Genomic DNA, 27,500 nt, shown 5'->3' on the forward strand with positions numbered 1-27,500 from the left:
TATCCATCGAGCTGTATCCATACCACTACTGTTTCTGAAAGCAGTTTCTGGTTCTTATTAGATAAATTTACCCATCTCTGACACTTTCCAATTTTGTTTATGCTTTCTGTTTGCAGGACAAGCTTTCAATCCTCCTTTGCAGACTCCGTGCTAGTCCTACCCTCACAGGACAAGCAGCTGAACATGCCAATACAAGTAAGGTCGCCTCAAAACCTGTTGTTACGACAACACATCTCACCTGCAAGTAGGCATGTTTTCTGCAAGTCACGCTATATTCTTGTCGTCAGCTAATTGTGCAACATAGCGCCCTCAATCATTTCCCTCTTATCAATTATTATCCAGCTTAGCGGTTTACTATCGTTACAAATGCACTGGTACGTGATTTAAATTTTTCGGTTTCAAGGCACTTACTTCTTTAAACAGCCAAATGCTATTTTATTGATGTAGGTGTGAGCTTTGTCGGCCGAAAACACACGGTTTGGTCAGTAGCATGCAATTCCGTAGTAATATGCTTATTTATTAGGATACTTGAGTCTGTGACAATATCAGTAAGAAAAATCGATGGCGGTTTTATTGTCGGCATCAAGCGAATTATCTTGCAAAGTCACAACAAAATGAGAGTTTTAAAGAGGCTATTTAAAGCGCCATAACAAAGGCGTACGGTGTATTTAAAAACCCGAGTGAAGACGACAATAGTTAAACAATGAACTGTATACAACAAGATAATTGTCTGTGAAGAGGGTCGTTCTATTTGTTTCGATTAGGGTGCAACATTCCAGTCTATGGATGTGCATTGGGTTCCAGTATAGTTTACATCAACGGTGTTGATATGGAATTACCGTCAATACAGTTACATTTGTATTCGATCTTAACTCTCCGCCCTGCTGTCGGTATATCTTGCAGAGATGTCAACGCCCAAAATCGGACACTCTATACACCGCCACCAATTACCTTAGAGAAAATTGACGGTTCAATAAAAGGTCAAAGTTCTGACAAAGCGTATCTCCAGACATCGCAAGATCAAATCAAATATTCAAACATGAAAATACGAAGCACACACTTCACAAATATGAACGCATTCAAGTCAATACAAACATTTCAACATTGATTAACCTGAAGACAGCAGACTGCAGTTGCGTGTTAGGCTGTCGCGTAGATCGTGGGGTGAACGCGATGGCTTGGCTATGCCAGGAACTGTGGGCACGCGAATGGCAAACGGAGCTCCTTGCGTTTAACCTACCCATCCCCCATCCCGCCCTAAGGTTTGTAAGCGCAAAACCCGACGACAAAGTTATGAATGAAACCGACCAAACACTAAAACTTACTAATGTATTTCGTTAGAAGTTTTGAAATTCCTAAACAGTGATTGAGTATTACGAATTCACATGTAATGAAGCACTGTCACTACGATTTTGCGAATGATATTCGAAACAGCAATATGTCAGGAGTTTCATTCGTCATGATAAATTATTAACAGCCACAGTGCAACTTTCCCAGCTAGGGGATCAATAATCAATCAGCAAAGGACAGTTTATACAGCGCCAAAATCCATAAACAGTATTTTGTCCCGTGACGCTCAATCGCTAAACTGTACTATTTGCTGTGGAGAACATTTGTGTTTCCAGTTTTCTTTTGAAAGTTTCCAATATTTGGGATTATCTGATGTCGAGTGGTAGTGAATTCCAAAGTTTAGGCACAGCGTATGGAAATGCTTGTCCACCATAGGTGACGGGTTTAGTATTTGTTGTAGTTGTTAAGGGTTTCTTGGTGGATGAGGTCTGTTCTTCCTGAAATCTGGCCATTTAGGGCGTCATACTCGTTGAAAGACCGCTGCCGTGTGTCCAGTGAGGATAAAATTTATAGCTTTGTTGTTCATCATGGCTTTTCTTTCGTTTGATATACCGTACAGGATCAGAAAGTACTAATACAATTCATATAAAATCTGTCAATTTCATGACCTTACATCCAAAGAATCAGTATTATCTTTGTTATGAGGAGTTGGTCGATTTGATTCCCATCTCTGTGATACAACACAACACTTGCCACCCTTATGTGATCAAATTGTACTCCGACCAAATAGCAATGAACTAAACATGTCCGACTTTTAAAACCCGCATTACGAAAGAAGTATCAGGACATGAACTCGTGCAGGGATAGTGAAAGTGATCTTCTAGTGACAGCATACTGTTTTCGTTTATTGCCGATACATCTCACTCCCTAGGCGAACCTGCCAGTGGCGATAAAATCCACTTTTACAGGATAATCCATCCAGTGTGGTACCTTTGGATATTTGTCCGTCGAAGAATTCCATCTTGACTTTCAGCGGAAACACACTCTATGTGGAGAAAATAATCCGACAGATCAACTCCCTGATTTACATGTTTGTTGCGTTCTTTTTATCAAGCACAGACCAATGCACTAGAGATTCGAAAGAATATTATTACAGTGCAAAGTTACTGCCCGTACAGGAAATGCGTGGGTAATGATACCAAACCAGTGACGAAAATTGTAATTTACCCCATTGCACACTCATGGCGTTTCATTTTGTTGTGAGTTTTGGCATACACCCTGGGTGTCTTTCAAAATCTACGATTTTAGAGGGTTTTGGTCACAGGCAGAGTCGGTATGTTGCTGTACTTGGCTACCTCTCGCCAATCTGAATGATGTAAATAGATCCATGATTGACGATAGGTAGGAAACACTCACAGCGCTTTTGAAATTGTTAATAAGAAGCTAAAGAAAATTGAGTTAGTATGGAATTGAAAGATCAAAGATTGAGAAATGTATTAAAAGAAGGGAGACTATGTTAGAATCAGAGGTACAGACAAGTTACGCCATATAACAAAAGGAACTTGGGTTTGTAGTGCAGTATATTTGTCAAAACTCTGCGATTACTTCCGAAGTTCATAGACAACAAACGTATCCCCGACATCTTCGCCGTAAGTGATCTATTTAAGAAACTCTTCGATTGATTCTAAGACAACAGAAATACCCACGTACATATTAAGCGTCAATGTAAGTTATCAACTTGGAGGATATACAATTGTTGTAGTTAGGTGTTCTAGAGCTTATACGCCTGAACAGACTGATGAAGTTTTTTTTTCTTTACTGCTTCAAATTCAAGTCGTGGAAAATGATAGTAAATGTACGAAGACCATACAACAGTGAACTTGTGTTAAGTAGATATCGTTTATTTATGACTAATGTGCACGTGACTCTTGCAAAATTGGCAAAACGTCACACTTTCAAGAAGGAAACGCTACAATTTCAACCAGTAGCTAAAACCAAATCTTGATATATATGCATATAAACATGAAAACTGAAATAGAACAACAACAAAATTATCGACTTGAGTACAAAGGTCGAAGATTCAACACAATTTACTTTCTATTCCGTGGCTTTGAGCGTGTGACACTCTTTTTCTCGTCAAAAACACTACATAGAAAAATTTGTCGACTCTGCGAAGAAGACTCAATGTATTAAAAGGATTTATATTCCAATAACATGGCGCTGTTACTCCCATCACCTCTCTACTTGATTCTCTTTCAGCGAGAGAGCGACAAGGATTACAGAGAATGAGGTATCATGCTACGAACACGAGAGTAGACTCCCTGAGCTTGAAACACACTGCATAAAAAATTTACCCGCTCTTGTACTGTTTACTTGTCAGAAGAGGAATTTAACACTACTCATTTTGATTTTGACCTTATAAGCTACCTAAAAGTCTTTTAACATGTTACGACAAACGTGTATATTTGACATTGCACCGACTTCTATGGTTTGCCATTCGGATACTGAAAGTAGTGAATATAATTTACAAGGCTAGAATTATATTAGTCAATTATTATGAAAGATTAAATGAAAAATGAAGTACAAATGCCGCTTTTTCAAATTTGAAGGTTCTTCATTTCAGCTCCGATTACAGAAGAGAAGAGAAATCGACGACTTCATCGTTGGTGGCAGTCATTCTCGATCATCGTACACAATCGACACGAGACCATTGATGCACTGTGAGATCAGATTGTCTGTAAAATTCAGTTTCGTTTTCGATAACCGTACAGTTGCTATGGAGTATTGGCTAAACCTGAAATGACAGGAGAGGGCTGCCCATCGTGTGCATGATTAAATTTGTGGCTGCAGCTTGACTGTCCTGTGTTCGTCAACAATTTTTAACGTGCAAACGAATGACTCCAGCATTGTGTAAGGTCACTAAAGTTTGGAACTCGTTGGGCATCTCATGCCATTTTTTCTTGATCTTCCAGTCGGGTAACATTATCGCTTCTTTGTCAAAGTAGTGATAGTAGATTGGTTTTCCCAATGCGTCTTTGGAGTACGGCCAGAAACCATACACATGCAGCTCTTCGCAAAAGTTCATTGCAGCAGTAATCAACATGAGTCCTGTAAATGATATAAAATGGTAACTTGTTGATGACGTAGCGAGCCGCATAGTCATCATTTGACTGAAAGTGACCCGGAACTATTTTCAAATTGATGACATCAGGATTTGAAAATGATCAAATTACACGTTTTACATAGAAAATTATGCAAACAAAATTCGATAGATATTGTAACAGTGATTTAAATTATAGTAGTGTGCCGTCCGATGATGAAAATCGTTTTGCTTTATAACGGTTTTTTGTCTTTCAAAAATAAAGTAAATGGTTGTCATTTGCAAATAAAACCAAAATTTTGGAGTGAAAATCACATGAAATATTCTCCTCAGAACTAAATTGCGCTCTTAAGAAAAGTAAGTTTGACTTTTTCATCCTTCCTTTTCCGTTCTTTCTCAGTTCAGTTTTACCAAAGTCTTAAATCACACTCATATGTAGTAAATATATCTTGAAGGCATTAATTTTGTTGTCTTAAGAAAATAATTTCGCTCCACTTAGAAAAAAGTTTTATTCAATGTATTTCAATTTGCTGCTCAGAGAAAATCCTTTTTCCATAAATAAATTATTTTTTACTCTTGGTAAATAAAACTTTTCTTTAAGAATTTAAGTTTTCTGCTCTGAGGACATAAGGTTATAGCCATCCATTTAAGAAACACAGTTCGTCGCTCAGCAAAAATCTTAAACTCTTGAACAATTTTTACTTCTGTTTTACAAAATGAAAAACGGTTTTGAGAAACAAATATTTTGTTTAAAGTTAAAGTTATTTTTTAAAAGTGTTTTTGTTAAAGGTTTTCAAAAACAATTTACCAAAAAAATAAAGTTTCCCTGTTCAGAATTAAAAGTTTGCTGTGGAGAAATAAAATTTCTTACAAATATTAAATATATTGTAAAGAAATATGAGTTTATGTTCAAAAGTAATAAATTTCCATGACGTGTAGGGGAGTTGGTACTCTTGAACAATTTTTACTTTTGTTTTACAAAATAATAAATACTTTTGAGAAACGAATATTTTGTTTGAAGTTAAAAAAAACTTTGGAGAAAAAAATATTTTGTTTAAGTTAAAGTTAAGTTTATTTTTTAAAAGTTTAACTTTTTTTGTTCAGAGTGTTTTAAAACCTTTTACTCCAAAATGAAGTTTCCCGTACAAAATTTAAAGTTCGCACTGGAGAAATAAAATCTCTTATAAATATTAAAGATATTGTCAAGAAAAAATTATAGTTTATATTGGAAAGTAATAAAGTTCTGTGGCGTGTAGGGGCCACCGTACCGGAGGCCTGAGTACCGAAATACATCTGAATTGAATTGAATTGAATATGCGCTGAACTTCTGACGGTAAGAATCATAAGGTTCCAAATTTACATAATGCGTTGTCTGAGTACAGGCGTGTGGGTGAGACACGACGGACACCGGTTCAGCACAGCATATTATGTAGGTTAAGAAAATTCACTTTTGCGGACCAGAGCAAATCAAGATCCTTCCATGAAAGGCGTTGCTAAAATGACATCACTCTTTGATGTTTTGTTTACAAAATTGAACGTCTACAATTGTTTACCGAAGGAAAATACCGAGGAAATAACTTCAGGGAAATGATAGATTTCCTTGCATTACCTGAGGATATCCTGATCGGGTCTATATCTCGAGTTTTCCAAAAGTCCCTTGCAAGTCCAAAGTGTTCTGGATGTGGGAACACGGCATCCATATGCACCCGATTCAATACATCTTGGGCCAGGAAAGACAGTTTGGTACAAAAGATATTAGAAAACGCCGGCAGCCAAAATGTAACTGCTCCATATTCATTCAGTACATATTGTATTAGCTTGTCCACAGATTCGTTTGTACTTAAATTAGAGTATCTGAAATCAAAGGATAGCGGATATTTATGCGTCTGCAATTTGCAGAAAAATCCACATGACGTGTCTGGTTTATCAAGGAGTGTTTGTTTGTCGGAGGGGCTTGGTGGGCAGACAGAAAGGAGGACCAGAGAAAGTATGTGAGTATATGAGACAGAGACAGAATCAGAGTGTGTGTATACAGCGAGTTCCGCCGAGTCGGATATATGATAAATTTGAATGAAGTTTGATTCCATCTAGCATCTAAAAAAAGGTACTCAGTACTCATAAAAGAGAACTAATGAGAATTGCAATGCATTCCTCGATTACACAACATATACTTTTACTTATTACCTATCTCTGAAGATTGTAGGGTTACAGGTAACCAAATCTGTTCTGTTACCGACGTCTTTGTCGTAACCTCTGACCTTTGCAAGATTGAATCTGCAATTCAAAGCAAACAAAATCTTATATGTATCATATATATATATATATATATATATATATATATATATATATATATATATATATATATATATATATATATATACACACAATTCAGAGTATACAGATCTCCTTGTGGAAAATTACAGTGCTCGATGATAAAAACAGAGCGTTACAAACAATGACAAAAACTACTTCAAGCTGCCTTATCACCCACCAAATAAAAAAATCCCTGATGCAATAAGTAAACGCGTCTTAACAATATCAAGCGAGGGTACAACAAATTCAATATGTTAAGGTTAACCCATTCACAAATACTGCTGAGGGAGTGGAGGAATACAAGGGGGTTTGAAAATTCAGGGGGTAGTATAGGGGAAACTTGAAGGTATAAAGTCACTGACTAGTTTTAAGAAATCTTGTAACAACTTTCTGTATTCTATTTACATGTCTGATGCCTCTTCGTAGTTTTTTTGTATATTTGTACTTCTGTGTTTTTCTTTTGTCTCTTCGACCTCCATGAAAAAGGTGTTTCACCTATAGAGTTATCGAGTTTCAATAAAAATTAATAGTAATAATAATAATAATAATGGGGATCTCAAGATATTTTGGTTCCCTATTTTTTCAACATTTTCAGATTCCATAGTCCGGTAGATAATTGAATGAAAATTGAATAAGATTATATTTTGACGTCACCTAATGTTAGTAATAATTAAACATCAAGTACAAAGTAATAATATCTGTTACTGAAGTTTCATGCATCCTGCAATCATCAGACAGAATTGAAAGGATAAAGGATCCTTAGCTCTCAAGGATGTGAGAGTAGAGCTAGCAGTGTAAACATAAAGTAATAAAATATGTATATTCTTGCTTGCTCATTCTCTGAAATTAATGTTCCAAAGTGCAAAATGGCAATTTACAAACATTCCTACCTAATGACGAAATCCGCAGAATCGATAGACTTGCCACAGCCTTTACCAGAGACTAGACCACTGTTACCCACAATGCTGCACTTCTTGAACGTTTGCTTCTTAAAAGGTGTATCCTGGGACAAGAAAAAACATGGGTAACAGAAGCATGTAGGGTCAGGGGCATTAGAGAACAGTATGGGTGAACTTCACATGACCCGTCAGGTCAAGCAACTCTTTTGTAGATCAGCGGATTAAAAGTCAGTTAAAACGAAATAACAATTGCCCTTTGAAGGTTTCCAGCTTGAATGTAAATTTGGCCTTTTGATGTATAACTCAGAAATCACGTGACAACTTACTGCGAATCAATCCCTTTCCTTCGAAGAATCAGGGTTCAAAAGTACAAGACTGAATTTAGTTGAAACTATAGCCAGCCCTTTTTGAACTTCTATTTCGAACTTCTAGTTTTTTTCTTTCCAAAGCTTATTATTCTGTCTAAGTATTAAAAGAACACGATTAGTAGCTTTTTAACTTAAAATGAATACACTTTTAATAGATTTCATAATCATCAAACTAGAGTTACGTAAGATAACATTATTTTCATGCACCCTGTAGTTTACAAACACCCTGTAGTTACGTAAGATAACATTATTTTCATGCACCCTGTAGTTTACAAACAATGATAACAATGTCTCAAAAAGGCATGAAACGACCGTAGACCTCTACGGTCCGTGGTTTTCGCACCCATACAATGTCTGGTACGGTACAAATCATACACTCGACATGATAAATATTTAAAGTGATGATAATTCAGTACACTGTGTTGACCTTTAGATGTCATCTGAACACGCCATCTATCACATCCAATAAGATCGTCTAGAATAATGATCTTACCTCCGGCAGTCTATTGTAAACGTCAGAAGAGATTTTTGCAAACGATCGTTGCTCGGCTTCGTATCGAATGTATGTGTTGATTTTTGCATTCTGTTTTGTCAGGAAGAGCAAATTTGAGGAACAGCATTCTGTCTCAAGCAATGATCTGTAAGTGAACATAATAATAGATATGACATCGAATAGGGGACAGAAAGAAAGACATTTCTAATAGATACACGTATTGGCCGCCTAACTCTTGATAAAGGCATTTTGATGCAATCAAATATCTGTAGAGAATCGCCATCGACGGCAAAGACAACCTGAAATACAATTGACATGTACATAAAATGTCATACAACCGAAGTGGATCTTACTATAGGTACATTTTATAATAATGAAAATAATAAATAATAAATAATAATTTGATAATAGAATTAATCAGCCGGGTATGAGAAATGCAAACAAGGAAAACGAGTGACCTTAATTAACTTTTAAAGTGCTCCTTACAAAATAACTTGTATCAGACTGATGAAGACTAAAACGTGGATAATTTGAGGCATACTGAATGTATTTCCACAATTTCCACAACGACTTTCCGCAAGTTCTTTACGGCTGAATTTCATCATATGCATGTCACCCCAAAAGGCTTACGATTATGAACTGTCATTTCGCCTTAGGTGCTGTTGATGCGTTTTCCGTGCATGCAATTTCTGCTTTAATGGGCAGTGCTTGCTCAATATGTGGACGGCCATAAGTGTATATAGCTGTGTGTACTGGCGCATATTATTATATAGACCTGTACAACATAGGATCACGATCGAGACGAATAAAATGCCTCTTCACAATAAGATTTGCGCCTATTATATAGTCTCAAAAATATGATAAATTTCAAGTTCAACGGAGCTACCATATACCAACAGCTTGAGTGACTTTGACATTTCAAAAGTACGCATCAATATTTAAGGTGTTGATGGGCATATCAAATCGTGGATGAAAGTCTGGTCTGATCTGCCAATTCACCAGAAAATAAAAATGACTTTAACTCACTTTTACATTAAATTTCCCTATCATTTCAGAGTGTTATTGTGCACGATTTCATTCGTTGAGTTCAGTATCAGACATTTTTTTCACTTTTTCTTTGAAATTATCCGAAGATTCATGTTCTTGACATAGAGATACAATATTATTCTCTGTAATTTGGATACGCTCATAACAACGTCGGTTTGATATCTGCGCAGCTTGCCCCATCAATGACTAAGCAATTTGAAAGACTGAATTCGCGGCGAGTGGAGAACGCTTTTTAAAAAAATCATCACAAAATATACATTTACCTGAATTCCTGTGCAGCTGTTGCGTTGAATTGCCACTCACTCTTGACGGATTCGTACAATATATATTCAGGAATGGGCATTCTGGTTTTTTTGGCAGGTTGTATTCTTTTTTTAACTATTTTTTTAGCTATTCTTATTTTCGAATGCACGGCCGCATTTGAACTTTTCTCCTTAGTGATTTTGAGAAGGTTAGTACTGTTCTTCACAGTCGTAGTTTTATTCACCATGGCTGTGACATTGAAAACTTTTACCTGAACTGTCTTCGTCTCGTTCAGGTGACTGGAATAATTTGACGTCTGTTTGAGCACAGTGACCGATGCACGGTTGTCTTCAGTTCTGTTACGAAACCCAAACTGATTTACGACTTCAGTTTCACAAAAGTTTGGAACGGACGTCAAGTTGTTGTTTAGGTGAGATGCATTCCTAACACACTGCAGGGTTCGACCTCTAATGCTTGTAATGTCCATCCGTCCTGTATATAGCTGTACCAGTAGCAAATTTAGGAACGCCAGCAAAATAAGAACTGCAACCTTGGCCGCCTTCGCACTACGACATCGATACGTACAAAATACCCATTTAATCTGTGAGTGGATTTGAAAAAACTTGTTTTAATATATCGATGAAACAAATATGTATTCTTTCGATTCTTTCCGGTTAATGATGGCAATATATATATATATATATATATATATATATATATATATATATATATATATATATATATATATATATATATATATATTATATATATATATATATATATATATATATATATATATATATATATATATATATATATATATATATATATATATATATATATATATATATATACATATCCCCGTTGAAAGTAGCATTGTTCGGTGCTAAATAGCAGAGCATTACAAATAACAACTCAAATTACTTCAAGTACAATGTGATTATATCTGTTACATAAGTTTCATGCATTCTACAATCATCATACAACAGAATTTAATTTTTCTTAGTACTTTGCTCTCATTTGTATTGTTGGAACATATCAACATACACGTACTGTGTTTTAGGCTTTGTTGAAATTCGATATAATATTTGGTAATTCGGTTCTCAAATTAACTTTTTGTTATGGAACGATTGCGTGTGATCAGGACAGCTCGTCTTGAAGGGCTTATCAGCGAGGCCGATGTAAACCTTCTTGTTGACTCTTCGGCCTTGTAAATGACACTTCTGGCTTGACAAAGACGAATGATAAAGTTACACAGAGACTGTTAAATAAACGCTTAGAGTATGTTTCAAAATGTCGCCATCAAAACAAATATTACATATTGAATTTCAACATAATCTAAAACACATTGTAATGATAGTCCTCAACCATATGAACGAGAGTTAAAATTTAGGAAAAATTTAGTTCTGTCTGATGATTGTAGGATGCATGAAATTTAAGGAACAGATATGATCATTTCATACTTGAAGTAATTTGCATTATTATTTATAACGCTCTGCTTTTCGCATCGGGCGCTATTAATTTCCCACGAGGACATCTGTATACTTATATGTGATTAATTGCCTTTGGTCAACCCATAGACCCTCGAGGGTCTATGGTCAACCACTTTAAGTTATACTTGCCAAATTGTGAAATGCCATTAATCATGCGAATTACCAATTAGCTTAAAATGCAAAATGTCTTTCACTACTATATCTGTATCTATGGAACGCCGCCAAATGTAAAATAATTAGTTTAAATATTTTAACAGGTGTTTAGTCAAATTACATGGGTTATAACACAAATAGATATACATGTATGCAAGTATTCAAATATTCAAACGTATCTCCTTTAAACTGCAACATGCATACATATACATATACGCATGCATATGTACGCGTACGCACACAAACATGCATGCATCCATGCATACATACATACAGACATACATACATACTTATTTACAAAATACATACATACATGCATACATACATACATACATACATACATACATACATACATACATACATACATACATACACACACACACGTACACACGCACACACGCACATACACTACCCCACACTCACTTAATTTGTCTGAATCATATATAACTCTATCATCAATGAACAGAGCTAGTTTCATCTTCTTTGGTCCTTCATATCACTGATGAGGAAAGTTTGTTAAACATGCAAATGAGCAGATCCATTGTCAAAACCTCTAGCTAACCTTGAAATCTGCTATATGGTCGCATACGTAAGTTTCACAAAATATGAAATATTTGATTTCTCAAAAAATAGTTATGCAAATTAGTATTAATTATACAGGTCACTCCATCTTAAGACTAGCCACTTCCTGCCATTCCCAAACAGAGTCTAATTATCGCTGGTCGGCGACCAGCCATTCTTGAAATATTGCGCCAGACAGACATACAGAAACACAGACAGAGACATCGGTACGACAATAGCTGACCATATGAGCTAAAAACGGTAATTATGATATCAAGGGCCACTACCATCGTTTTAACTTTTCGTATCATGAATTCATTTAACAAATCAAATAATTGGTTTTAAATTATCATTACAGTTGGTTTAAATTTTCGAAACTGTCTTACGACGGGGAGGACGGTTCCCACTTATACGCTTGCCGACAGGTCTTGGTCCTGACCTCCCCCCCCCCTCCAATGACAGGCCTTGGTCCCGACTTTTTCTCCCCCTCCAATGACAGGCCTTGATTCCGACATTTTCTCTGCCTGTAATATGTCATTCACGGCCATCAACTGAAACACGTGATAATGAAAGTTTTTATTGAAGGAACTGACAGACGCTATGTCTATATATAAACTTGACACTTTGTGTGATGAGATGATAAGCTTTCCAGTGTGTAGTAAATGTACGTTAAATCAAAGCAACATGATGTGCAGATGTTTTTAATATTTAAGTCTATTTCTCTCTACCAATATTTGGAAAAGTCTTAATAATTACAATAGAAAACACCAATGCAAGTAGCTGTAATTTTTTACAATTTTTCACTACATTAAAGCTTTTTGTACTACTCACCGAAGCATGTTACGATGCACAATATTCACCGTGTCAACTCAGCCATTACAATTGTAAATTGCGTTGTTTTTGTTATTGTTGACAAGAGAATTCTGGGCCAGACAAGAATCCACTTGTAAGCATTGACAGGTGTTTTAGCATGCTTTGGGAATAGAACAAGAACTTGGATTGACATACATAACAAAACAGTAAAAAAAGCAACAAACGTTACAACAACTGGGCCTTTGAGACATTGCACCACAGAACTGATAAAAAATACTACAGAACGCATATTCAGTATTTAAAAACTGACATTTAGGATTAAAACACAAAAAGAGAGCTCTGCTCTGGTTTTTTATCCTGAATTTTCTTTATATTGTGTTAGGCCACATGGATATATTCAGGGACTATAAATACTAATATGATAAAAACCAAATACGTTCCGTCGTCTACAAGTTTGTTTTTCTGTCTGCCTTTCTCTTACCTATAAGCTCTGCTTGCTTGAGACCTGACGGACAGCGTACTGTCTGTGTGCGTGTGTGTGTGTGTGTGTGTGTGTGTGCGTGTAAGTGCGTGCGTAGAAAGATGCGCCCTCTTTCAGTGAACTCTTGCTTCCGCGCGTGACCTGAATACTTTGCAGGATTATCGAGTCTAAATCTGACTTGATAATCCCACAATGGATCAGGTCACGCACGGAAGCAAGAAATAGGGTGCATTTTACCACGCGTATTTGACACAGGGCGTAGTCCGTCACGTCTCAAGCGGGCAGAGCGTATAGGTAAGGGAAAGGTAGACAGAAAAAACAAGATTTTTAGATGACGAAACTCGTTTGTTTATATACTATTAGTATTAATTGTCCCTGAATATATCCCTGTGGTTAGGCTGAAGTACACAACGCTATCTTCATACCTGTTATATGTTTTAATCTAAATGCTATTCTCTTATGTTTGTAGATAGTGACGTTGTAACACGTTTCAACGTATTATTTACAGGTTTTCAATTTGGTTTAACATTTTTTATCGAAGAGTTGTAAGAAGATTGGAGTTCCCCATCATAAGTTATTTTTAAAAAGCACGACAAACCAGAATTTCTGACACAGCGAGCAGGATTTCATTCGTAGTATGTAGGATCCAACGTACCCTTTTTCAGAACTTTCCGGCGATCTCAACTTTCTCCTAATCACTCACATATCTTCCTGGACAGTTGGGGAGATATAATATCACTCACCCAAATTTGCATGATTATAAACATTCTGTTCATCCATACGGTACTTACCCGTCTGAATCCCATGCTGGATGGACTTTCTCTTCGCGTACAAGAAATTTTCGAAATCACTTAAATCTGAAAACAAAAAGACAAGATATTAGTCTAATTGGATCGACCTCATCGAAAAATATGCAGCAGTAAATATCAATTATCTTATCAACGAACAAAACGCGTCATAAGGTGGTACCTTCATGTCTTTAGGTGCCTCTAGTTGAACGAAGCTGTTTGTGCAAAAGGTCTTAGTGCGCGGTTTTTCAGTGGGCGGGAAAGTTAAAAAATATCAAGAATATTGGCTTTGGGAGCGGAAGAAATTTCAGATTTTACAGTGGGTAGGGAGAAAGTTCCTGGCAGTGCACGTAGCGGAATAGACTGAAAGATCCGTCACTCGAGGGCGGGGAGATCTGTCGCTCGCCCTCGAGCGACAGATCTTTCAGTCCAGTAGCGGACAAAGAGGGAAGGAAGTGCCGTGGTTGATAGAACTTCGGGGGAGATTAGGCGCTTAAATTAAGAGGGGCCAACAGTATCTTGGCGAGCCAATATGCTGAACTGCAGCTCTGCGTGGCTGCATGTTAGTGCTACAGGCCTTCACTAGGCATATAGCCGGTAACACACGGCAGTCCAAGCCGAGCTGCTGCATATACCTGATAAAAGCCAAGGTAGTAGGGACAGGCTAGAGGTCTGGTAGCTTTACACGGACATGAATGTATTCCATTCATGTACTGACGAAAGAGCACTGGGTGACAGATTTAAATCAGAGTGTAACTGGGTGTCAATAGCAAGGAACTGCACTCTATGACACCCCGACCCCCCAAACCCAATCATTCTGGAAGAACTGAGCAAAGTTAGAAAGCCTTCAGTAATTACAGGGGTGGGCCAGGGGAATTCAGTGCACGCGTGTACTGTAACATTTGACTTTCCACTCTATCCTCGTGTCGAAAATGTGACCCTCCCCTGTCTGACATTCTAAAACGTGACCCTCCCCAACCACTGCAGTATTCTCCCCAGGAATTTCTGAAACAGTATAAGCTAATTTACATAACACTTGATTGCATTGTCACGTAAGTTAGGGACAGAAGTAATAGGGGAAGGGCTGGCTTTTTTGGAGGGAGGGTCGCAATTTATCACGCAAGCATTTTTGGAGGGACATGATATTTCATGCATTTACAGAAGGGTCACCATATTTTGCGCAACTAACGGTATAAGAAGGCAAGATGTGGCTGATATTGTGCTTCACCCAAAAAATAAAAAATCATAATATATGGGAGTCTATCAGGCAAACTATTGACTATTTCCCCACAAAAAGCTATATCTATACATTTATATATGTTTGATAATATATGTAAATGTACTTTGCTTGAAGTGGGAAGTAAAATATGCAAGTGTGTACGTATGGACAAGAAATTTGCTTTTTGGATATCATAAAAAATGTTGATTCCTGTATATGGAAGTCTATGAGAGAACTTTGATAATATTTTCAATACAAAAAATAGGCAAATCTGTGTATTAATAGACTGTTGATAATTCATTTTAATGTACTTGAGATTAGACTAGGGTGGTTACAAGTCCATGTGTGTGCAAGAAATTGGATTTTAGAATTTCACCGAAATGTTGATTTACTGTACATGATAGTCTATGAGAGAAGTACGAACAATTTTTTTCCAATAGAGAACATAAAACTAATAATATCTGTGCATTTATATAAGTTTGATAGTTGCTATACACTTTCCCTCCTGTCCCATATATACTTGTCTCTTGTATTCTTTGCTTGTGAAACTCATAAATAATGTGTATTTAAAAGAATCAGTGCATTTCGTCGGTGATTTTCTGATTTCCTATTCAGGAAATATCACATGGACTATCGAAGGTTAGGCTTTAAAATCAGCTTCTGTTAAAAATGACCCTCTCCCAGATAGGTTTATGAAAAGTGACCCTCCCCTTGGACAGTTTTCTAAATCCCCGGCCCACCCCCTCGTAATTACTGAGGCTCCCTCATGTCGTCTATTCTTGTTTCTAAAACGTTGATGCCCCCATTTTCCGTGGTTACAGTTATAATGTTGTAGGAGTGTATTCCACTGTCGACAGCTCAGGGTCAATAAATAAAACCACAGACAGGGAGAAAAAAGTGTCCTCGGTCGAAGCACGTGGAAGTAGTGTAACATTGCAACCATCCGAGTTACGGAACCTTTGACTTATGACATTTGTCGTCAACTCTCATCATGTGAAACCAAAGCTACGAGGTCACTGTGCTTTTCACGCCCATTGTGTAGACCGTCTGCAGTAGCACTTTGGGACTGCAAAATTACGACCACAGAGTACATATAGAAATCTTCTTTTTTTTTTTTTGATTTCTAAACAGAATATAAGCTAAGTTTGGACATAGACCTTAGAGTTCTCGAGGGTCTAGGGCGATGTGCTAGGCAAGCAAGTGTGCAAATACCTCATTATAAGCTTACTTACAGTGGACATTTGACATCAGACCACAGACAAAGAATAGACTGACCGGACGATTTTTAAAACTGAAATCTTTTGCCAAAATCTTGATGACACCTGTTGAAAGTGTTGGTATAAAGTCCAAATCTGGAAAAATTATTTTGCTAATTATCAAAATTACAATTTGGTAGCCTCTGGAAAATCAAAGTTTCCAAAACATTCCCTGAGAATATTGTAATAAAGGATACTTGAGAGAGTGTGACCAACAGTCAGACCCAATATGGTTAAAATGGCTGAAAGATGACTGACTGTACAATGATAAGTCCAGTGAAAGGCATAGTACAGTTTCCAAATTATTTCCCTGGGAACATTGTATAGATAGATACATGTAAGTCCAGTGATAGACCAGATATGAACTGAAAATGTTCACGTGTTTCATTACATATTGCAGTTATGAAAAAATTTGAACCCTTGCCAAATGTTTGCAACTTCATTGAAAGTGTTATGATCAACATAATAAATAATATTCACCACAGATTAATTCTAAAGGTCATTAAGTATTCATATATGTAATTAGCTGAAATAAAAATAATTAATTTCTTTGACTGCTGTCATTGTATCACCACTTTATACAGCAAGTGTAATTCCCTTTAGTCAAGTCCTTCAAGCTTTATGTGCCGAACTCTGAAAAGCTCATTAGATATGCAAATTATAAATAAGCTGACATAAAAATGTGAAATGACTTTCAATATTCTTATAACCTGGTATAATCATCAATGTACATTGCATGTTTTGCAAACTTTGATCAAGTAAATCCAAGTATATATCCCTAATTAGGAACGTTCATTAAATATGTAAATTAGGAATTAACTGAAATGCTATCATAAAATATGCAAATTAGGACTTTGCTGAAGTAAAAATGTTAAATGACTTTTAATAATGTTGAATCACAGTATCTTTAATGCACATAGCAAGTTTCGTCAACTTTGGTTTCGTCAATACAGATAAATATCCCTTATTAGGAAAGTTCATTAAATATGGAAAAAAGGAATTGGCTGAAAAATTAAAATTCTTAATGACTTAACTTTCAATAATGTTGTATTATAGTGTCTTCAATATATGTAGCAAGATTCATCAATTTTGGTCGAGTCCATTCAGATATATATCCCTAATTAGGAAAGTTATTAATTATGCAAATAAGGAATTGGCTGAAGTAAAACTCTTTAATGAATTTCAATAATGTTATATCATACTATCTTCAACGTACATAGTAAGTTTCATGATTTTTGTTCAAGTCTACTTAGATATATATTTGTAATTAGGAAAGATCATTAAATATTGAAAATGAGGATTTGACTGAAGTAAAAACAGTTAATGACTTTCAATAATGTTATATCATTGTATCTTTAATGTACATAGCAAGTTTCATCAATTTTGGTCAAGTAAATTCAGATATATATCCCTAATTGGGAAAGTTTATTTAATATGTAAATAAGAAATTGGCTGAAGTAAAAATGCTTAATGACTTTCAATAATGTTAAATCATAGTATCTTCAATATGCTTTACATTTTTCGTCAATTTTGATCGAGTCAATTCAGATATATATCCCTAATCAGAAAAGTTCATCAAGCATGCAAATTAGCAATTATCTATAATGTCACCCCTTAATGTCTTTCACGGCTGATATATCATGGTGTGATCAACATGTGTAGCAAATCTCATTAAATTGTGTGCAGTCGCTCTCAATATATATCCATTTTTTTCTAAAATCATCAATTATGCAAATGAGAAAAAAGTAAGCAAGCCACACCCACCAAAAATAATCACTTCTTGTTGTTTGCAAACTGAATCTATGTACCAGATTTGATTCTGATCTGATGAGTCGTTTTTGAGAAATGTATAAGGTACAGTTTGCCCGCACGGCCATCCTTACCCCTCTCGGAAAACGATGTCAAAGGTCATACGGGTTTCCAGTGCAAATTTCGTGAGCATTGTTCCCAATGTAAATGCGTTTCGGCAAAAATTTTAGCACCAACCTTTACTTAACATTCTTCACAGCGTTCAGTGTGAAATGCAACTATTCCCGATAACGCGATCTCCCGTCGAGCAACTGTTTAATAGTGCCAGACTGAATTGACTTCTTCCAAGATGGCGTTCCCTCTGACATTTGTTGACATTACGGAACTTTCAAGATTTTTAGCCAGTACCTTGTTCATAAACATAAATTTGCACAACTATAGCATACTTAAGGTCAATTCGTACAAGTTCTCATTACTTGAGCCCCACTTTATGCCTTTGATTTCGAATATTCACTCACAAGAGTTTTCGTGCCAGCCCCATTGTTAAGGAATAGAAAGACCTCTCGACCGGTCACAAAAATAACAAATTCTCTGCGATCAAACATGAAGTATTTTGCTGCACTTCCGTAAACCGGGACGTTTTTATGCTATTACACATATAAGGCAAAGTGGTTATTACAACGATACTGTGAGTTATTACGAAAATACTGCAAAGGCTACACGAGGTCATTGGCGTAGCTACGCCAGTGTCCTTGTACATGTAACATTCGTGACTGGGGCATCAAATGGGGCGAGTATTGATCAGTTTTCAGATTTTGTGATTTTTGCGCGATATCAAAAACTGTTCGTGCTAATTAGAGCGCAACGCTAACCAGGAAGTGCTTCTAGATAGACTGTTCACTAGTTGGACAATATCCTTGAACAGGACTATGTCGGGTTAGCTAACACGCGAGAAAAATCACTATAAAGGTATGGAAATCCGGTCACGACATGCGACATGCGACTTCAAAACTGCGACCTGCGAGTTTGAAACATGCGACCTGCGACTTCGGCATTTAGACCTAGGTGTAACTTGCGACTTCACAACTGCGACGTAATAAAGGGAAAGTGGCTTCACACATCAACCATCTCGTCTTGTATGTGCTTTGGTGTGTTTAGTGTCCGAGTTGTGTTTTGGCTGTTAGTGTGAAAATTAACAAACGAGTCGTCAATTTTAAAATAAGCCATGGCGAGACGTAGGTGCAGTCGAGTGTGTCTTAGACGTAAGAAAGTTGGCAGAAATTCAGTATTGAAAGTCATGCATCGTTGCTGTTTAATTAAATAAATTGTATGAGGGAAATTCGTCTCCGAACTCGGCGATACGTGCGCCATTCTATTTCATAACTTCCTATATTTCTATTGCATACCACAGCGGCCATCGCTGTGTGTATCGAACCACAAACGACTGTGATTTGAATTCAGTAAATGTTCGATGTAATATGAACTCACAACGTACGGCATCCAGTCACCTGGCGAAGACATCACAGTCGAGGAAGGTCTTTCTGCCAGACCACAGCCCCTCGGCCACTCCACAAACCCTAGTTATAAGCTAGGCTCGAATTGTGTGAACCCTGCACACTTCCGTAATATTCAGGCAAAGGTGATAATCGGTAGGCCCAGGTGTAACAGATAGTTATAATGATTCTCTGAGATGTAACATCGAACATTTACTGAATTCAAATCACAGTCGTTTGTGGTTCGATACACACAGCGATGGCCGCTGTGGTATGCAATAGAAATATAGGAAGTTATGAAATAGAATGGCCGCGCACGTATCGCCGAGTTCGGAGACGAATTTCCCTCATACAATTTACTCAATAAAACAGCAACGATGCATGACTTTCAATACATCTCTGAACAACTAAGCAAGTGTTTAACCATCCCACCCATGGCAGTGTTTGCAAACAACCAACGTCACTACCTCGTTGCCTATTGTGCGCCCACGGCGCTGGGTGCATGGTCACCGAATCGAAGTACGACAACCATAGAATACTTCTTTAGGCGTAAACTAGGTCATTTCGATCTGTGAAATAGCCACCACCACATGGGTGCATGGTCACCGAATCGAAGTACAACAACCACAGAATACTTCTTTAGGCCTAAGCTAGGTCATTTCGATCTGTGAAATAGCCACCACTTTAGGAACAACATATATAACAACATGCTTGTTGAAGTAGGCCTATCAATAAAACAAATTTTATTCATGAAAATCGGTGATCAGTTGAGCATTGTCCCTTTGAAACCGGACTTCGAAAGCAACCGAACAACACGTAGGCCAACACAGCTGTGTCATCGAAGCTCATCTCTTTCCTAAATGATACCACCTATCACTGATATTACTTGTGACTGCTTTTCATACTCTCAATAAATACCAAATACCTGAAATCATGGATCAAGTCGTGATCTCGCAGGTCGCAGTTTTGAAGTCGCAGGTCGCATGTTGTATGTCGTGACCGGATTTCCATAAAGGTGTGACCAAAGCCCACTAAAAAAGCCCGCGACCAAAATTTTCAACTTGAGCCGCCAGAATACTACATTCATGTACCTCGTTAGGTCCGGAATTTCATCATCTTCTCAGAAATCACATCGACGTATGAATTTTCTCAGTCGTTTTGAAAAATAGACCCCGCGATTTGAGACCAAACGTCGCAATTCGAATGATCGCAACCAATAGGCAACTTTGACGTGACGTTTCATTGCGGCGCGTGTGATTGGCTGAGATGAAGACACGTAAGTGACGTTTCACTGTGACCTCTGTAGGTCTCAGAATTGATCAAAGTAAGTGTTGCCTTACTTTATTGTTGTTGATGTGATCTTAATTTCACTATAAATGGGGATAAGCCTCAAACAATCAGCATCACACAATTAAACCTTAAATAATTTAACCCAGGAACTGTGAAACATTACTGACAACAATATGAGAACAGATATTCGGACTCTAAAATTTAACAATACTTTTCTGATCTACAATAATTGTGGAGCTCTTCAAGTAAATACAATTTTCAGGGTCTCGTTTCATGAAAATCGGAGTTTACATTTTTCCAATTGAGTAAAGACAGCCATTTTGAATTCCAAATATCGTCGAATTTATGACAGTTTGTTACTCTGGTACAAACATTTGCACTATGAATCTTGACTTGTATTATTGATTTTGAATGAGAATGTTCGAAAGTTTCCTAGAGAACAGTTTTATCAAAAGTTTAAGTCTTTCACCTTCAAAGCGCATACTACTTTAACATCAAGCCTAAAACTAACAAATCCCGAATTCTGAATCCTCTTCAGGGTTGACTTGATAACATTCGTTCCATAAAAGTCCCCGATTAAAACAGTTCCAGATACCGCGGCGACCTAAAGGAAGTGTCGCCAAGATATTTCTTAAAAACAATAATTCCCGCGAAATGCTCATCGTTAAAAGTCGGTGTAATTATTGGTCCACTGAGTTTGTTTCTTTATATTCGTCCTAAACTGTCGTTATCTGGAATATCGAGCTGTCCTCTGCCCATGGTCGACTTACCATCGAATCTAACATTATCTTCGGTAAACGAAGTCTGTGTTCATTCCTGTTGCTTATTACCAGGGCTTTGAGCTCAGGGCGTGGCGTAGCAGTCGGTGTCTGTGTCACTAAAACGAGTCGAATATTTCGAAAGGGATACTTCCCGTGTGCAGCAATGGTCAGATAAATACGTTGACTCAGCTTATTTTCGTCGAAGAGCACCAGGAATGGAACCTCACAGAAACGTGTACGTAATTTTCTGGCGCACTCGTATTAACATGTTACGCAGCAACAGGTGGTGGGGATCTGACGTCTTTCCAACGCCAACCAGTGATGGCATATACGTCAGCTTATTTTCGTCGAAGAGCACCAGGAATGGAACCTCACTGAAACGTGTACGTAATTTTCTGGCGCACTCGTATTAACATGTTACGCAGCAACAGGTGGTGGGGATCTGACGTCTTTCCAACGCCAACCAGTGATGGCATATACGTCAGCTTATTTTCGTCGAAGAGCACCAGGAATGGAACCTCACTGAAACGTGTACGTAATTTTCTGGCGCACTCGTATTAACATGTTACGCAGCAACAGGTGGTGGGGATCTGACGTCTTTCAAACTCCAACCAGTGATGGCGCTGTTATGAAAGTCCGTCTGCCAGAAGTTGCCCTGACGTGACTATCAGTACATTTTAGTGGAAAAACGGTGATTGAAAGGATGTGTACAAGAAAATATTTTGTATTCATTAATGCATTGTAATTTGACATCATGTTTCAATCAGTCTATCAGCTAAGTTAAAATCCAAAACTAGATTTGAAGGCGCCTCGAAAGTGAAAAACTTAAACTTTGATCAATAATAATAATAATAAAGTACATTTGTGATGCACCTAATCTCTGAACAGAGCTCTAGGCGCAATAGTAAAAAATAACAGGGGAAATGAATGAACCACCGGGACTGGAGACTAGGAAAACGAAAAAGGTTAAACTACTGTTTAAAGAGAAAAGTCTTGAGGGAACGACGGAAAGAAAGGGTAGAGCTGGAGTGGCGAAGGTCAGAAGGAAGTTTGTTCCATAATGCAGGGCCAATGTAAGAGAAAGATCTCTCGCCAAGTCTTTGTGGAAACTCTTGGAATACTGAGAAGTCGAGAATCTGAGGAAGAACGGAGTTGTCTTTTTGGAGTGTATTGATGTAGAAGTTCAGAGAGATATTGCGGTCCTGTACCCGTAACTTAATTGAAGCAAGTAGATACAACTTTGTAGTGGATACGAGAACTAATAGGCAGCCAGTGTAATTTTTGCAAAAGGGGTTTGACATGATCGTACTTTTTAGCATTACAGACGAGACGAGCGGCAGCATTTTGCACTCTTTGCAACTTGTCTGTAAGCTGTTTAGGGCAACCAGAGAGGAGACAATTGCAATAATCTAAACGAGACAGAACAAGTGCAGAGACCAACGTTTGAGTAGCCTGTAAGGAGAGAAAGTGACGAATAGAGCTAATTTGTCTAATTTGAATGTATGCAGCTTTGCAAATATTCTGCACATGTTCACACATATTCATGTTAGAGTCGAGTGTGACTCCTAAGTTTTTGACACTGGGGGCGAAAATTATATCAAAATCGCCCAGAAATATGGATGGAGGGAGAGATGATTTGGCAGCTTGTCTGGGTGAAGATATAAGTATTGCCTCTGTTTTACTGTCATTCAACTGGAGTTTATTAGATGTCATCCACTGCTTGATGGCAGTGATACAACTTTGCACAGATTCAACAGTTGATTTTATTTGATCGATAATGGTTTCCTTGTATAATTGATTGTCATCGGCAAGGCGTGGTGATTTAATGAGTATTTTCTGACGAGGCTAAAAAGAGGGTCAGTGTACAAAACGAATAGGACGGGGCCAAGAACTGAGCCTTGCGGGACACCAAAAGAGATAGATGATGTTGTTGATCGTATGCCATTGATAGTTACAGTTTGAGTTCTGCCTGAGAGGTAAGATTGAAACCAGGATAGAGCAGTTCCGGAGATTCCAAAAGTATGTTCAAGACTGTGGAGGAGGATGCCATGATCGACAGTATCGAATGCAGCAGATAGATCTACGAGAGTGAGAATGGTAATTTTGCCAGAGTCCAAGGAGGTCAGAATGTCATTGACTATTTTCAATAGAGCAGTTTCAGTGCTGTGGTGTGGTTTTTATGCAGACTGAAAAGGATTCAAAAGGTTGTGGGAAGTAAGATGAACACTTAATTGTGATAGAATAATTCTTTCCAGTATTTTAGACAAAAAACGAAGGTTTGAGACGGGTCGGTAGTTTATAAGTTGATTTGGGTCAAGAGATTGTTTCTTCAGCACTGGTTTAACAAAAGCTGTTTTGAAACTAGTAGGGAATGTGCCCGATGCAAGGGAGTGATTGATAGCCCGTGTGATGTATGGTAACACGGTGTCTAAGCATTCTATCAACAAATCGGTCGGCATTGCGTCTAGGTCGCATGTCTTTGCAGTGGAACTTAAAATAGCATTCTTTACAATATCATCATTTACAAGATCAAAGTTACTGAGAGGCATACCTCGAAAGCAACTTTCTGAGCTCAAAGGCTGGGAGATATTTTGACAATCAAGACTGGCTCTGATTGTCTCAACTTTTTCTTGACAAAAGTTCAGAAAACGCTGTGGAAGTTCTACTGCAGGGAATATTGTTGGTGTAGGGGAGGCTCTTTTGGATCCAAGTAATTTATGTGTGATGCCAAACAGTTGCTTCGATGTACGACTCTCACTAACCTTATTACAGAAATAAGTGGTTTTTGCTGAGTGAACAAGTTTTGTGACAACTCTCTTCGTATGGTTATATATTTGTTTGTGGATTGTAAGTCCAGTTTTCAGCCACTGTCTCTCTGCTCGGCGACGCTCTTTTTTGACTGCCTTGAATTTGTCACGAACAGCATTAAACCAACAAGCATTCCTTCGTCTAGAAACTTTACATCTCGTTGCTGGTGCATGCTTGTCCAAAGCAGATCGGAGACAGAAGTTAAGAGTTTGTGCTGTAGGTTCTTTAATGCTAGCAAGGCTGTGGTGAAGATCTTCCTTCAAGGCGGTAAGGTTTATGTCGCGAATGTTACGTGCTGTCACGAATACATCTGATTGGCATGGTATTGCAACATTCAGATGACAGATGATGGAGAGATGGTCAGTTGCAATAGCGCTGGAAACATCAGTGGACAGAACTAAGTTATTGTTCTGATCTGTGCATCAACTAGTCGACAATATGACCTTTGTCATGGGTGGGTTCAGAGACAGTTTGATTTAGGCTGAATATAGAAAGAAGATTCATCATTTTTGAAGTAGTCGGGTTTTGTGGACTATCGCAGTGAATATTGAAATCACTAAGAATGATGAAGGAACCAGACAGTGTATTACAGTGCTCGAGCAGATCTGGAAATTCATTTAAAAACAACGAGTCTGTCAGTTTATTCTTCCGACTTGGTGGAGGTCGATAAATGCAAAAGAAGTGGATGACTTGTTGAGGTAGAGTTATCGAGATCTGTGCAACTTCATACGATGTATGTTTAAAGGAAAAAGTATCCTTGAAGGAAATACGAGATGTGTATACTTCATTGTAGAAGATGGCAAGTCCACTGCCCCTAGAGGGGCGAGGAAAGGATTTTATACAGTATCCTGGAGGTGTAATGTCAGAACACTTGGCATTATCTCCCTTAGGCTTTAACCATGTTTCAGTGAGAAACATGAGTTGAATGGCATGATCAGTGACAAATGTTGAAATTTCTGTACGCCGCTCTGGATCATTTATAGAGTGTGCATTCAGTAAAGCTACGGTCATGTCCTTATCATTGATGTTGTCGTGTTGTTTGCCAGCCTTCTTCAGTTTATATTTCACAGCTCTTGTCCCTCTATGGGTAGGACTTTTTGACCGGAGGCCAAGTGATCTTATTGTCCTCCACACTGTAGGAGTGCATGACAAAGGACCAGGTATCTTGTCACGGAAATGTGTCAATTCATGTCTACTGTACGTTATTGGTTCAGGTTGATGGTACATTAGCATATACAGAAATACAATTGTGAAGACTACAAGGTGATACTGCATTTGGAATGCTGTCGTCTGTGCAGCAGTGATGATCCAGATACAGATGTAGCAGTAATTGAAATTACAATTTGAATGACAGGCCCAGAAGAAAGCAGCATTCAATTGTTATTCAGATGTACTCAAAATAGAAGCTTCGATAGATGAATAATCAAACTGCCACTGCAGTATCGGCTGTCGTTTCTAGAAGTAAAAAAACTTGAGTTTACCAGAAAATGTCTCTCCCAGAATAGCACTGGAGCAGACCAGTGTAGTCCTTGGTGGTTCACAGTTCCTTGTATGGTGAAGTTTGTATCAAAGACAAATCAACCGATAAAAAAACAGGAAAACTGTCAGAGCTGAATTTAGGGGCAGCCAACACGGCGCACACCTGTATATCCAACCTTTCAGAGGAGAATATATCAATCATTCTCTTTCAAAATCAAGAATAAAAATCGAGGGTCACCGTGTCAATTTTATAACAAGAGAAACAAATTACTCAAGATTTACCGATATTTGAAATTCCAAATGGCCGCCATCCCTGTGTTAACTCTATGAAAAATAGAATTCGATTTTCGAAAATATAAGTAGGCGAAAAGTTTTCTTACATCAAGAGCTTTAAAATGGACCCCGCAAGTAGTAGATCAGAAAGGAACGGAAAAAGTTTGAGAGTCCTAATATCTGTCCCCGAGGCTGTTCTACCGTAATGTACTCTTGTAGCTGAAATCGATCACTGAAGGAGGAAACTGCTGGTGACAATGATGACGCGAACCGGTTAAATATACAAGTAGGCGAAAACTGGAGAGATTAGCGCGCATTTCATGATACGTGTACATGTTAGACTTTAATATAACTAATAAGACAGTGTTATAGTTTAAGATAACTAAGCTATCTTACTTATCTTAAAGTCTAACATTATTCCTTTGGCACTGGTTATCACTTTGGACTCGGGAGATACGATGGTTTACATAGGGATTGTTATAATTTGCATAAATTCAATATAGCTGCCAGCAGTCCCACAATATGATATTTTCGGCCATATATCACTTATTAGATAAGCTATTCCAAGAGTGTTTATCAACGCGAGCACGAGTCATGATCAGTTTTATATAAATACAGAGTTAAGAATTGTGAATGGTAGATTATTCAAGGATTCTGACAGTTGAAACTTTACTTTTGTTAATGACTCTGGTTTGTTGAAATTTGCTTACAGAGTCGTGTAATTTTCCAGCTGTCTGTCGTTTTCATATCGGTTACAGGATTGAGTCTGATCAACCAATCTGATTGGTGTTAATGTGTACTCTCACAAATAAGAAACCACTGACCTTGCTTCAGCAGATTTAGGTGATGACGTCATGTCAATAACGTTGATCTGAAATCTTGATATGAGGATAATGTTTTTGCACTATTGGGATTCTCGCCAAGCAAAACATTGATATTGCTTACCAATACAAAACTAACTATATATCTCTGCTGCTATGTAACTTTGAAAATTGACATGAATGTACTTCACTGAACTTCAGTTATTAGAAATGCAATTGTATTCTAGAAATTTAATTTGTGACTTTGACCTCATAGTGTCATTTCACTTCATAGTCTATGGCACAAACTATAAACAACTTCTTTCCATA

General features: G+C 37.5%; 2 protein-coding genes across 5 annotated transcripts in view; both read right to left on the reverse strand.

Annotated features, from left to right (window-relative positions):
- The window catches only part of LOC139115153 (uncharacterized), a 146,376-nt gene that overhangs the window by 28,553 nt on the left and 90,323 nt on the right, over positions 1–27,500 (reverse strand). The gene's annotated exons all lie outside the window — the stretch shown is intronic.
- Positions 3,171–21,955, reverse strand: LOC139115150 (alpha-2,8-sialyltransferase 8E-like). 4 transcript variants are annotated; one of them, XM_070677058.1, is made up of 8 exons: positions 21,820–21,955; positions 14,046–14,111; positions 9,774–10,354; positions 8,464–8,608; positions 7,594–7,706; positions 6,575–6,664; positions 6,000–6,244; positions 3,171–4,398 (listed from the first exon to the last, which is right to left on the reverse strand). In XM_070677058.1, the coding sequence occupies exons 2-8, from the start codon at positions 14,058–14,060 to the stop codon at positions 4,160–4,162; spliced, it is 1,428 nt and encodes a 475-aa protein (XP_070533159.1). In that variant the 5' UTR covers positions 14,061–14,111; positions 21,820–21,955; the 3' UTR covers positions 3,171–4,159. The 4 variants fall into 4 exon arrangements, with proteins under 4 accessions (XP_070533159.1, XP_070533160.1, XP_070533161.1 ...); XM_070677059.1 differs by lacking the exon at positions 21,820–21,955 and adding an exon at positions 20,851–21,014; XM_070677060.1 differs by lacking the exon at positions 21,820–21,955 and adding an exon at positions 20,685–20,977.

The sequence above is a fragment of the Ptychodera flava genome, chromosome 17 (assembly GCF_041260155.1).
Source record: "Ptychodera flava strain L36383 chromosome 17, AS_Pfla_20210202, whole genome shotgun sequence".
In the NCBI taxonomy this organism is placed as follows: Eukaryota; Metazoa; Hemichordata; class Enteropneusta; family Ptychoderidae; genus Ptychodera; species Ptychodera flava.

Coding starts and splice junctions, on each gene's coding strand:
- LOC139115150 (XM_070677058.1), bottom strand. Junction 8,609..9,773: donor ACAGCTGCACAGGAATTCAG/GTAAATGTATAT, acceptor GTTCACTTACAG/ATCATTGCTTGAGACAGAAT. Junction 7,707..8,463: donor TTTACAATAGACTGCCGGAG/GTAAGATCATTA, acceptor TTCTTGTCCCAG/GATACACCTTTTAAGAAGCA.